The sequence below is a fragment of the Apteryx rowi genome, unplaced genomic scaffold (assembly GCF_003343035.1).
Source record: "Apteryx rowi isolate R43461 unplaced genomic scaffold, aptRow1 scaffold_550, whole genome shotgun sequence".
NCBI classification, from domain to species: Eukaryota; Metazoa; Chordata; class Aves; order Apterygiformes; family Apterygidae; genus Apteryx; species Apteryx rowi.
Genome location: NW_020450817.1, coordinates 109,535 through 123,935, shown reverse-complemented (window position 1 = coordinate 123,935; position 14,401 = coordinate 109,535). Strand labels below are relative to the sequence as shown.

The following is a 14,401-nucleotide window of genomic DNA, read 5'->3' as shown; positions in this document are numbered from 1 at the left end:
AATGGCAGGAAGAACAGTACGGAAAACTACATTAAATGTACTTGGCTATGATCTGAATTAAAACTGTTTTACATCAGGTTTCATACATATTTTAAAACATTTTTGAAATAAAGAAACATTTTTATGTGGTTGACCAAGTTCAAACTTGATGTGAACAGCTGGAACACCTGAGAAAATAGGCCTGCTTACATGGAGTTTGAGTTCAACTTATAATACATTTTAAAAGGAAAAGAAGACTTTACATTCCGCTTATAGTACATTTCTATTTACAAGATAGGTTTGGCATGAGAAGTGTAATAATCTTTTTTACAGATAATAAGATAAATATTTACAAGCATTTATGGTATCTCCACTTCTGAGTGGCCAAAGTCAGCTGGGAGTCCCTCCTCTGCCAGCGATAAACTTGATTTACTAAAATGACACCCTCTTCAATATTCCCCACAAGGAGATACACCATAGGACGATGGGTCTGAGTCATCCTTTCTGTGCAGTTTTCATTGATAAGCAGCCACTGTTGTATCATATTCTGCGTTTCATAAGGCAGAAGTGACCCCTGGATAATGAATTCCACTCGACATTCAATGTTATACTCTTGGTTACTGAGTACTGTTCTCTTTTTGGACAGCCTTACTTTCACTGCTAAGGAAAAAAAAGAAAACATGTAAATCACTCCATTTACTCAAATGTAATAAGAAACACTACCAGTTAAAGTGGGAAAATTCCTTAAAAATACTATTGTAATTTATGATGATAGAGTATGGTGATGTGTTCTCCAGCAGCAATATACACTTTAAAACATTTTTTAAATAAAGGCTATGTTGTTGAGAATTTTTTCACTGAATCATGCAACTAAGAAAACATAATATTTTCCTGAAGATGACTAATATATTTTTATCGTCACGGCGTATGTTAGACTTTGTGGATAATTAGATATTCTAAGCTTATTAATTAGATATTCTAAGTGTTATTCTAACATCAGAAGGCAGCCCAAGTCACCCATGCAATTCTACTGAAACTCACTTTTTTGATGTTATGAACCATTCAGCAAAAATAGCTGGTAATTCTTGCTGATAACATCCTTTTTAGCTATTCCCTTTTCATTACAGGCATCTACCTCTCCCACTTAACTCTACCAACACTTGATCTATCACTAGGAGTGTCTGCATTGACTTCAAAGGGCTTTGCAGGAAGTTTCTAGGGCAAACTCAAAAGTATTGCCTGTCACTCCAATATGACAACATGAGGCAAGAATTTCTTTTACTGTTATAAAAGAAATTTCTTTTACTGTTATAATTCTCTGAGTCTTCTTTTGATTAAGCTGTGTGACATTAATACAACTCATGCATACAAGTAACAAGGACTCTTACTTTGGGTTTAACCACTAATAAGACAGATCTTCTTATTTGGCTGCTTTTGCCACACATATTTTCCATTTTACAATGTATCCAACCAGACAAGAATAGAAAAGCTACTTGGTTGTAAAATAGATCATAAAAAAACCTTTCATGCAAAATAAATCCTCCTTATATTTTGTTTAGAAAGAACATAGTCTAAAAAATAACCTAGGGTTGGTTAAGTCAGCAACCAAACTCTCAGGATTTAGACTTTGAAATCTCAGCAGAAACTGCCAGTTATTTTAATCCTAATTTTAAAGCATTTTAGAAGAGCTATTAGTTTCTTTAATAGCAGTCATATTAGCAAGAACTTACCAAAGTTATTGTCACAGAAAACTTCAAGTACTCTTTTGTGTGTAAAGAATTCTTCCACTGCTGGGCAGGTCTGGCACGCAGGCCTTGGCAGCACTGGTAAGAAATATTGAAGTCGCATTATTACCTGTTAGAATCTTTTGCGTTACTTTGCGGCTGGGAAAGCTGGGAGCCCACTTTTTAGCCATAGGTATGACAAAGAAAATATGCAAATGGACAGTGATAATGTAAATGTCTGCATGCTACCCTGAAAACATGGCTAGTGATGAAAAGGAATTTAGTTTTCCATGCCTGTTCAGTCCTTGTTCAGACTGACAAAGTCAGTCATCAGCATCAAATGCTGTATTATTTTTTAGACAGCTATGGTGGGTAGGGAACAGGTTAGGTGAACAATTCTGTTAGTGATCCTGGGTTCAGCTGGACTAGGGCTGTGAATATATGAATTTGGATGTGCCAATATCAACCAGTTTCTACTCTTTTCTACAGAAGTTAATAAGCCTGAGCACATTTGAGGATTTGAACATCAATCTCACAGTGTCTCAGGTTTCCCTAAGGAAAATCATATAATAATTCCTCCCAACTTTTCTGAGCTGATCTAAGACCAATTCATTGTGTATATGAGTTTATCAGACCCCACAGTGATAAGGGCCATTGAAAAATTTATAAATAGACTGCAAAATAAATCAAGTATGCTGTAGTGGATATGATACAGACTGTATCTGTGCAGGATGATAATCACCTTCCTCCATTTACTAGACTATCTACATGTTATTTTATTGAGACTATGCTGATTAATACCAGCTGAAATCTGATCTAGATTACACTGCAATATTAGCCCTTTCCCCTGCTATATGCACAAACAGGATACACAAGTATGCATTGACATGACCCCATCTACAAAATTACACCGTCTGGGAACCAGATACCATTGTCTCTTCTTGATTCTGTGGAATACACTGTATGGCCACCTTCCCCTTTCCCCTCTCCCATCTTCCATCTACCTTTGTGCAGGTATTTATGTTCTTTTGCAAGAGATGCCAGACACATGTCCTCGTCTGCAGGGAATCGATCACAGTCCAGACTGTCAGGCCAAGAGTGCCCGTGGCAGGCCAGCACAGGTGCACAGCTGTCATGAACAGCAATGCACATACTCCTGCAAGGATGGATAAACCTGCGCCAAAGGAAATATCAGGCTGAATCAGTTAAACTCACTCAGAGATAACAGAAACTATGAAACTATTTCAACAGTAATTTCTGTGCAAAGTACATCATCTTCATTGATATTTAACATTCTCCAATAATAATACAGTTCTAGAAGGGGTAGCTGTGCATATTTTATGCAAGTGGTCTGTATATGGACTGGACTATGCTTATAGAATTAAGTCATAAGTTTTTAAAAATTTTTTATTACTATCTCAGAAAAGATTCGGTAAAAGCATAACTTTATTCACAATAGGTGTTTCATTTCAGAGGCACCTAGGTTCAACCCCAGATTAAAAACAAGAGTAACATTCTGACTGTAACAAAATAAAACATGACATTATTTGGCAACAGCATTCTTTCTCCCTAAGCAAACTAAAGTTTAAGTGGAACATGTTTGCGGTACATTTTTCTCCAATGAGCAGGAAAAAAGTTAACAAAATTATTTCAGATAAATAATTGGACTGGAGGCCACCTTTAGATTAAGATAAACACGCATTTGATTTGATCCCTGTTCTGGCAAAGAGGTTGGATTTTTGTACTGTGATGTGGTACTTACGTATCTAAACAGATGGGTGGAAAGAGAGAGCACAGGAAGGTCCTCACGTGAGGGTGACAGTCAGTGTGCACCAGGTGCTGCCAGGTGGTGGACTTCAGAATAACCTCTGCCATGCTCGTGTGTCCCATCAGGTTGGGAAGCCTCATTTCAGAGTACCCGATCTTGTGGCACATATCCATCTCCTTAGGTATCGCTACACATTTGGTGGATAATCCAATGTCAAAGCCTGTGGCCATTCTTAGGAAACTGCTCAGAGCGAAAGCAAGCATCTTTGCTGTCCAGAACATCTTCCAGTGACTCCTGGGCTGCTAGATAGGAGTTGTCAAAACCCCCAAAGCATAGGGGCACACCGAAAGCCTTGTGGCTTATATACCCCAAGAGCTGAATGAAGCATTGGTTATCAACTGCTTACCAAATCACTTGAGACAAGACCTGGTCTTATTGCCTGCTCAAGCGATTGTTGTGATAACCAGGGAGGTGGAGACAAAAGCATACAAGTATGTTCCTTAAAGACACAGATTTGATAGAGGATTTCACATGCCTGACAGCGTTGGTTGCTGCAGCGTGCTATGTGGCATATTAAATTTTGACACTTAGAAACCTTGCTGTGTGCTTTCTAAATCAAATGAAGAGATCCCCTGGAAAGATGGTTGGGCAGACAAGCTGTCTCCTAGGGCTGCTGCGTCTCCTTTGGTTTCAGACACTGCTGACTGGGCAGAAAAAACAGCCCAGATTGACTTATCACGTGGAAATGTTTTGCTTGTGCTAATTGCTCGTGTCTCTTGCACTGTTTCACAATGTAGGAGAGATACTTTCTTTATTTCATCTAGTACTATAAAAAAACAGCCTTACGATATTAAGATAGCATTCTGTCTGGAAATTTAGATCCCTATACCATGACATGGTAAAAGTTTTAGCTTCTATTAATTTCAATAGGCACCCTAAAGTAAAGAATTGTTTTACTGATTAGGGTATCTGACTATCAGCTGGCTACAGAACTTGAACCTTTCATGTATTCAAGTTCAGTGGTGGATCAAATCTTTTCTGACAGAAAAATATTGTAGGACTACTGTGACTATTGATATTTATTTGAAATGAAAAGATGGTTAAGCATATGAAGTTTTGTTATTATTTCAGATGAACATAGCTCCCCTTACAAATGCTCAAATAATTCAGTATTTCACATATTTTATTAAGTAATTATAATTATATGAAGATATGTGAAAGCAAATACCAGGTGTGTACTTTTTCCATTTGTAGCATAAAAGCCAGTATTAGTTTCTTAAATAATAAATTAAAAAAAAAAACAGAATTACTGACACAGTACGTCATTATTATTCTTCGTGTAGCACTGAAGAACAGCTTGTTAGCTGTAGAGGTGAGGTTGAGGAGTGACAGAGAATCTGATCAATATGTAGCTTACCTCTTATGAATAGAAAAGTTTCATCATGAAACAGATAAAGGAGTAGAAGATTTTAAAAACAGATTTGATGAAAGCATTTTTTCCAATTAGATATGAGTGGTCCTTTTTATTTCCATTTCTTATTATATGATTTATTAGAATACATTTTTAGATATCAATAACATGCAGGTGGATTTACTAATATTAAATCTATTGTAAAATGTATGGCTTGATTAATAGATTAAAATAAGAATGTTCATAACAGCACAGCAGCTAGTAATTACTGATGTTTTATTAAAATACATTGTTCAGAAACAGCAGATTTTTACGCTTATAGCTAGATGTAGTACACTTAGACAATGTGGTGCATGTCATCTATGTGATTATACCTAAATGTTAGATTCTTAATCCTAGCATCAATGAAATCACTTAAATCAATGAAAACCCCCCACTGATTTCTCCTTACCTGTTTTCTTTATTCTAAGCTACTGGAAAAATTACAGTTTCTGTTTAAATATGCTGAAAAAAATGACAGCACGCAAGGTTCTAGGATCTAAATACATATTTAAAAAGAGAAATGCTCCGTTTTTCTTTTCATGTTTTGTTTCTGGCTCTGAGTTTCTTCCAATTAATGTGGTTTCTTGGTATCTCTTATCTCACTTCAAAGCAGAGGAACCTAATACCTAACCAGGCTGATTTGGCCCGATAAAACACCTCACGGTAGTATCCTTTTGTCAGGTGCTTCATGTATTCCATAAGAAGTTAAAGAGCCTTGTTTAAAACTCAGTGAAAGTCCTGTTCTTGCTATATCTATATGGGTATCACCGGGAGCCACAATTTCACATGGCTCTTCCTAGTATCATTTTGCAACAAAAAATATGGCAGAAAGCTGTCTCAAACAGAGGGAAGAAGCCAGGCTTATGCTCCAAACCAACTGCAAAGCTGCTTTGAACTGGTCTTTCATATGATCTGGCTCTCAAGCATATGCCAAGCTAAGCCGGAAGCCCAACTTCTATGCATGCGCATAACTACCATTGAAGTCAATAGGAATTTTACTATTACCTTTAATTGGCAAGGGAAGCAGGAATTCACCCAGCACAGTAGCCTAGGGATATTTTGTGCCTTGGCCATCCCCCGCCCCCCAGCTGTAAAAACAGCTTGGGGCTATTGGCAGGTGGTGTAACTGGAGAGAGACTCACCTTGTGCACAGCTCACACAGGTTCAAGAGATCTTACAGACACCTTGACATCCCTGACCCTGAGAGTGACCGTGGCATTCAGCAACAGGAGTGAAACTGAACTTAAATGTACATACAAATGTCCTCCCTTATGCAGCAGACTTCTGCATCCATCCATGTTGTAGATGTCTTTACAAAGTCAACCCTTAATTTTATGAAATTAATCAAATCCCTCTCTGTCCATAATAGCATTATTTTGCAGTGCTTTTCTCATTTGGTTGTTACCTGAAATTAGGTGGCAAGATTTCTGGGGAAGGAACCCTTTCCATTGCATGTGTGGCCTGGCATTATACACACATTTCTGAGTGACGTAAGATATATATTAAGAAAAGGTATTTGGTCTCTTAATAATTTAGATGTTTCTCTCTGTGACTGTCTCACAGCTAACAGAAAAACTTGACTGATCCACAAAATAGAATCAGCTCTGTTATTCCAAATAATGAGGGGTTGGAAAATCTCATCTGATGGAGAAAAAAAGCAAAAGAAAAAAAAAGAAAGCAACTGCTAATATGTTTTCGGGTCACCTTGCAGAATTGCTTGCCAGGCTCTGGATGGAGGCAGCTTGGACTTCATAGGCCTAGGTACCTGAAAGGGAATTTCTCAACCCGACATGCTTTGGAGGGAGCACAGCTGCATGCTTACAGCCCTGCACGCAAGCTAAAGAGCACATTTATATCCAGCAGCAGTAATCTGGCAGGCACTAGCTGTTCCCACAAGAGAGGCCTCGGCGGTGCCCGCAGAGGGGCTGCTGCTGCCCTGGCTGCCTGCGTCCCAGTCCTGTCCCCAGTCTGGCGATGGCCCTCGCACCAGCTCTCGGCCGCCGCCGGGCTCCAGTCGCACCTGAAATCAGGCTTGCAGACTTACAGAAGGAGAGATCTGCTTTTGAGAGCTCCCCTGGAGCCATTAATAGACAGAATAGACATAATGAGGGGTGATCTCATAAGAGCTAATACCTCCCCTAACAAACCTTGTCTCCACAGGAACTTTCTTAGAAATAAATAATTGTGCATCTCTGAGTCACGGTTTCTTACTGGGGTTTCTCAAGGGGTAAATCATTTATGAACCACCATACACAGAGCTGTACCTTACAGTTTCTTTTAGCCTCGGCTATGTCTCAAGGGAAGTTAACTGTCTTTGGATTTCTTGCTTTTGGTGAGCTGACTTTCAGTGGGTCATAATTTTATAATTCTAAAGAAAATAATTTTTCTTTGCGTGAGTGCACTGGTATATTTGGAGGCTGATGGCTTGACCACTCTGGAGACTTAAGGCCTCAGTACATGGGAAAGGAGCAGCACAAGTTACTGCTCCACGCTGTCTGGCAAAGTGCTTCAGCTGTGAACCTGCAGGATTCATGGGCAGAAGGGGAAGAAACTCCCTGATTTTATAGACTGGTGCAGACTGTCACAAGAATCACACAGTGGCTACCCTTCTACATTGCTTCTGTTTCTTCTCGTTTTACTGTTTCCTTATTGTTTTGACTAAAGTACTCCCAGGGAAATGACAAGACTTTATGTATTTGTCATAAATTATGAAGCATGATGATTCTAAAGGCCCTTGACACAGCTGAAGAATTATTGCTGGCTCTGAGAACAAAAAAACCCACACAAATGTCTTTGTTTGCTATCTGTCATAGGTTAAGGCTGGAGCTGAAGCTGTAGCATTATCCAGAACTCCAGTCAGTCATTTTTGTTAGCCATCTTCTGTCAGAAAAGAGGATCATTTGGGGGAACTTCTGGTTCTGGTCTCTGACAGTCACTGGATTCAAGAGGTTAGCTGAGTCAAATTGCTTAGCCTGTACTAGTTTCAGCATCATCATTTACTAAGGAATTTATCAGTTTGACACTTCTTTTCCCTACATTCACAAGTCACTTTTAAGCATGCGCAAGATTTTGGCTATGTTTCTGCGCTGACTTAATTATTTTGATATTCTTCACGAGAGGATGCCACCTTGAAACTCAGTTTGACAGCAAGCCATTATCATTTATCATTTTTAGCAAGAGTCTTGTAGAGCTGTTATTAAAAAGGCACATGCAAATCACTGTTGCTTGGAAAGTGCTTCAGGTCAGTCCTATGTTGACTCCTTGGCAAAAGTGTGAGCTACAGCACCCAGTGTTGCTATACCATGGTTTCTCTTTTTTTGCAAACACTTAGCTGCTCATTGACTTAGTGTTGAAAAAACTATCATGCAGTTATACACGCAGCTTGCTTTTAGGAACACAGTAATCTGTTATTTACTGTTATCACACCAACTAAACATTTTAATGCAAATTATGTAATAGCTGAAAGGGCTGCAGTATTTCTAATAGTAGTGACTTCTATGCACAGGTTGCCTGAATAAAGATTGTATAACATAAAAAAAATATTGTTGAGCAAACTATCAAAAGAATTGCAGATGCCCAGTCAAAATGTAAGACTTGAAGTTCAGAGAAACTTTTGTTTCAAAGTCTGGATTCCAGCTAATTCTCTTTGAAACTTTTGAAGAAAGCTGTGTGGTTGTTCCATTAGCCACAGGCTGTATTTATTGTTCCTGGATATGAGAAACGGTCACCTGCTGATGGACCCTGATAACATGAATAGTTGTTGGAGACTACCTCCCTGCCCACCTCTGTTTCGCTTCCTTTGACTGTTACCAGGGAGACAGACAGAGATTAACCAGGAGCCGCTCATCAGACCCTATAAGAAATGGGACCGAAATTTTCTTCAAAGAAACTAGGAGTTTGAGAGCAAGCTAGCAGACCTAGGGCTTTTTGTTTTTAATCTAAACATTTGTTGCAATATTCAGCTGCAGTCATTTTTATCTCAAGTGTAATTGCAGAAATGCAAGACTCTTAGACAAGGATCAAAGCTTGTAACCATACATTCAGAGTCCTAAAAGGGGGCTTCAGACAGGCAGTTGTCACTGAGATGACAGCTTTGCTGCATCAACATGCTTACTCTGTGGGGTGTCATTTATAATTTTTTATTTTATTAAAAAACAATTAGGCCATGTATGGTCTCTGCAAAACAACAAAGGAAAAGTTGTGGATAGTTTTGAAAACGCCTCTTTAATTTACTCATCACAATGGCTTTTGCATTGCTTCAATTTTTAAAAAAACAGAAGTACAATTTTTTCTTAAAAATCCTTGTAAATCTTTAATGCAAATAGTTAAGGGCTCACTGCCCTGGCATGCTAAGTTTTATCCTTACTACTGTTAATTGATTAATTGAGAGGAAATTTTGTTTAATAGTGAAAGAGAAAGTTTAGGCTTTGGGTGACCCAAATTTAGTTTCTTACTCTGCCACAGGCTTCCTGTATAACCTTTAACCCCACTGTATTTACTCCTCCACATACAGAATTAGGATAATAGTACTTCCTTATTTGAGGGGATGTAGGAAGTTAAGTGTATTAGAATATGAAGTGTTCAGATACTACAAAAGTGGGGAGGAGGCATATAAATACCTCCACATATTCCAACAATATTCCTTAGAGACACAAGTGTGCTGAATACTACACAAAACCTGGGTAAGTGCATTTCCTAAGTAGACCAGGTAAATCAGTGATGGAAAGATTAGATGACTGGTTAATCAGCTGCAGCAAAAGCAGGCACACAACTCAAAGCTTTGTTATTCGAATGCAGTGCGATATTCATTGACCCATTCAGCTCTCAGGTCTCCGCTCCAGCAATATTTTGCTCACAGCTTAGTGGGACAAGTCATGTAAAGAGATTTTAGCATAAGAACTCAGATGCTGTGCTGACCTACAGACTAGCAGCACTTCTCAAAACTATACTCAGGCAATATCCATTGCGCTGCAACACAAGATCTTATGATAAAGACAATATTGGTCAAATGCTGTATTTGCTTTCAATGCCGTTTACTTTCAAGATAACAGGAAGGAGAAGGAAACACTGGGAAGATTATCATCAAGAAAGTGGAATTTTTGATATTCAATCATAAGCAGTGTGGCAGACTCAGCATTTTTGTTATTTTTGCTACAGTTTTAAGGTCTTGGAAGCAAATTCAAGATTATGGCTTTCAGGTAGGAGCAAAATAGTCTGTCTGAATTTATTTTTTTACACTATCGATCATGTACTACATAAACACCTTTACATGAAGTCAGCAGTAATAGTCACTCTTTGTTTTCCCTGAGGTAAAAAAATTAAACCTCTCTTTTTTTGTTATTGGTTTGCTGCTTTGGCTAATTTTGCCTCTGTTTCCTTTTAATTTTTAATTAGTTTTACTGGGTTTCAATCTAGTTTTGCTTAATTTCTCTTTGTGGATGAAGGGCCATTTGGCAGATGGAGTTTTACATATTTTGGATGTAATCCTGCTATGCAGAAAAGCTCGTTTGTTTTTTAAACTTGAGAAACAATTTTTGTAGTCTTCTAGGGTTGATTCTGTTTTTTCCTTGTTTATCACAGAAATTTATTTCATAGTTGAGTCCCCTCTCATGTGTAGTTTTTAGTAAGCAACTACAAATAAAATAAAAAGCTAGGTTAAAAGGAGAATGTGTTGAATGATTTCCAAACTTCTATGAAAAAAATTAGTAAATGTAGTTTTGAGAGTGCTTCATAAGAACATAAGGAAACGACTATTTTGACTACAAGTAAACAGCAAGTACATGCCAACTATTTGTAGTCCATTGAGAAAATAAACAGGGTCATCTTGTCTATTCCCAATACTTTCTTTGTCTGTGGCCTGTAGCCAGCTACTGATTATCATGATAAGACAAAAACACATTAAGTCTTGAAAATTATGTCTGGCTTCTGGCTGTTACTAGAGATAGCTCTATCAGTTAAGCAAGCGAAACCCTCAGAGAGTGCTCAGCTGACTCCAGGAGGCCTGCAGCCCACCCCTTTCAAGTTACTCCACAGCATTTTGACTCTAACGTCTGTGTTCCACCGGAGGAAAGACTATCACAATTTGACATTATAATGTCAAATATATATATATATATATATATATATATATATATATGGCAGGCCAAATTCATTTCTCATTAATGCTATTAAAATCAGTAGGCCTTGAGCATTTGTTTAAAAGTCAAACTTTAGCCTAAGTGCTTTGCTGAATAAGGGAAACTTAAACAATGTCTGGAAGGTTTCACAAATAACTAAATGTGCTTAAAATATATGAATTGAGATATTATAGTCAAATCCTATCTAAACAAAATTCCCTCTGACATTAGCAAGAATTTTCCTTGAATAAAAGGTAGGCTCTTTCCATGGTTTGAAAATATATTTGAATGTAAATAATCATAACAGTGTTCCCCTTGCAAATGGTTTTAGTAAGCTGAGGTTAAAAAAAAAAAGATTTGTCAAAAAATGGTTAAAGTTACACCCTGGACATGAATATCAGAGTAGTGTCTGTTTGTTGGATTCTTTTTTTTTTTTTTTGTTATAAATCTGTCTCCAAACCATGACTTATTATTTTTAAGAGTGTAGATTTACATTTGAAAATTCCATAAAGAAAAAATATTTTGTGGATAAATCCTAGCCTTTACTTTTAAATTGCTGTGTGAGAGTATTCTTGAATAGAAATTTTTTTCTAAAAGAATTTCCAAACTTTTGCATTCAAATACACACATGTATACTAAACAAATAGCTGTGCCCTGAACTCAAGTGTGCATATAGAGTCAGTTTTAAAAAACTATTCTGGGACTCACAGGAAAAAAAAAAAAAATTGTAGTTGGGGCAAACCCTTAAAGGAGGGTCTCTGCTTCAAAAATGAGTGTACCCATTCTTAGGAAGACAGTATATATTTTTTACCTGACTGCTATGCAAATATTCAATTGGAATTTTTTTTGTGTGTGTGTTATTTGAGTTCTGTGCCAGAAGGGTAAAAGTTGCTGAAGGTTGGAATATTCTCTACTTATTTTCGCTCTGTTTTAGATATTTTCTAATACAGCTTATTACTCTGCCAAAAACCACATTTGCTATTACAACTATCACTAATCTACTTTCCTTCAGTATTTCTCATGTAACTCTCAAGAAACTCAAAACATTTTACAAATTTCAATTAACTAAGCCACAGGCCTTTGGTGTAACCCATTTTGATTACAAATGCAGAGCCAAATCACACCTCTCTGTGACCAGTGAAGAATAACAGTCTGGGTACAGGCCTTTAGCTGGAACATCTATAGCTTAATCCAGATCAGTCAGGTATTCGGTCAGGTATTCTTAGTTCCGTCATAACATGAGTTGATTCAGATGTTTCATCAAATCCTCCAAAGAACACTTTGTGCTAGCTTCCTTATTAATTTCTGTAGATTAATTTAGACAGACTACCTGCTCCAGCAAACAGCAGGGCACGTACTGATCCCGGGTGCTGTTCCACAGCATCATCCACTGCTGCGCTTGTCCGAACCTGTGCAGAGCCATTTCAGCTCAGCTGGCAAATGATTGTTCTTTTTTTTTTTTTTTTTGTGGTTATTTTTTCCCAGCTTAGTGAAGTGAAACAGCTCTGTATGGACGAATTCAGAGGAACATGTTGCTGCAGCAGGCAAGCGGCAGGACCATGTCAGCCATCGGCTCGATCGTCTTGGGCTGCTGTGGAAGCACAGCCCTGGACATCAAATGTGATAATGGATAAACAGGCACTATTTCTTTTTTTGTATCAAACCACTATGATTTTCTCTATGTTGTCATATAGGTATGGGGTGGCATCCTTTTGGGTAGTCTGTAAGCCTTCTTGTTTCTCTGATTAGAAATGTTAGAACAGTTGTGTAAAAGTAAATAGATTTCCATCTTGTACAATTACTAAACTTTTCTATTTATACCCTGGGCTCTCATAATGCCTTCAGATAACACTGGCATGTAGAGAATTAAACAGCAACAGCCTCTCAAAATCTGCAAAGCCTCAACAACTACTCCTATAGAAAGTGTTTCACTGCTGTATTGACTCCCCAAACAGGCTTGAGAGTTACATCAACTGCTGACTCCCCACAGCTTCGTTTTGGAGGACAGCCCCATTTGTCGGTATGACAGAATTTAAATTCTCTGCGAAGTGGGAGAATTCAATAAAAACCTCAAACAAACAGGGGCCAGTCTTCAAATGAAAAACAACAGAGAGAGCACGCTTTGAAAAAGGTGGGGAAGGAAATAACCTTTCTCTTTCTGTCGGCCTCCAGTCTCGGGGAGTTCAGAGGGCAGCAACGCGGGTTCCTTCCTCTACGCCACGGCTTGCGTCATGCGCGGGGCCTCTCTTGAGATCAAAGACATTTGCTGTCTATTATCCTATCTGGAAGAGAAGTTGACTGATAAAGAAGTCTCCACCCTAATGATTAAACCCTATTTGGATTTAAATACATGGATGAGACCCCTTCAGCCTGCAGGCCAGGATTAGGAGGCCCATTTGCTAATCTGGATGCAGAACATACTCTGCCTGTCTGCAAAATGTTATGTTATTTGGCTTTCACAGTCAATTACTATCATCCCAGGGCATTTTTTTCTTCCAGTGGTGCCACTGTGAAATGAAATTGAGATGAATCCATCCTAAATAGTTACATGACAGCAAGAGCTGAGCAAATAAATAAGGGAAAAATTAGGGAGCATTCATTTATAAACTGTTTAAAACTAAAAAAAAAGTGCCTGAAATACTCTTTTAAACTAAGGTTTGTTTAGGATTATTTTATGAAGCTCAGGGAAGGAGATCTGAACAAGAGAAATAATTAACTTGAAGGTTTATTAGGAGACGCTGATTTTTGCAAAAGGAACCATTTTCATTCCCTAAATGTTAAGGGTTTCATGCTGGTTGCAGTAACCAAAGATTGATAACGGTAGCCACAGGAGGCTGTTTCATTATGGAAACTATAGAGGAGTAAATAGTTTAGTGGGGAAGGTATTTTGAAGACTCAAAAGCACTCAGAGACAGAAGATTTGTGATTGTGGTTCTAGTTTCAGACCTGAAAAGAGCTTTTTGCCTGAGTGTCTTGTTTTTTTTCCCCAGTTATGTCAGTTTGTCTGATAAAAACTATTACCGTGCCCTCTAAGCCTTGCCTTGCTTATATCTACATCTCTACAACAACCTCACTACTGTTAAATGTACTAATGCAGGAGAGCTCTTTCATTGCACAAAAGAAAAATATATTTAAAAAATATATATCTAGAGAGTGTAACCTGAACACTTGGTTGTGTAGGTAAATGCTCTGAGTGGTTTTTTTTTAATAATTAGGGTCAGATTTTGCCATCCTGACTCACACTGAGTAGTATTTTTCTTCCTGACATCCTATGAATACGGAATAGAACTACTGGATTTATTGACAGGCTGATCCTGTACTCAGGGAAGTCAATGGCGAAGTTTCCATAATCCATGATTAA

At 38.0% G+C, this 14,401-nt stretch overlaps 1 protein-coding gene across 1 annotated transcript; it reads right to left on the bottom strand.

Moving 5' to 3' along the window:
- Positions 1-278: 278 nt before the first annotated feature.
- On the bottom strand, positions 279-3,752 carry LOC112973524 (secreted frizzled-related protein 2-like). Its single transcript, XM_026081501.1, has 4 exons — positions 3,466-3,752; positions 2,708-2,877; positions 1,710-1,802; positions 279-639 (listed from the first exon to the last, which is right to left on the bottom strand). Exons 1-4 carry the CDS (start codon positions 3,750-3,752, stop codon positions 329-331), a joined length of 861 nt encoding a protein of 286 aa, XP_025937286.1. The 3' UTR covers positions 279-328.
- Between the last annotated feature and the right edge of the window lie 10,649 nt (positions 3,753-14,401).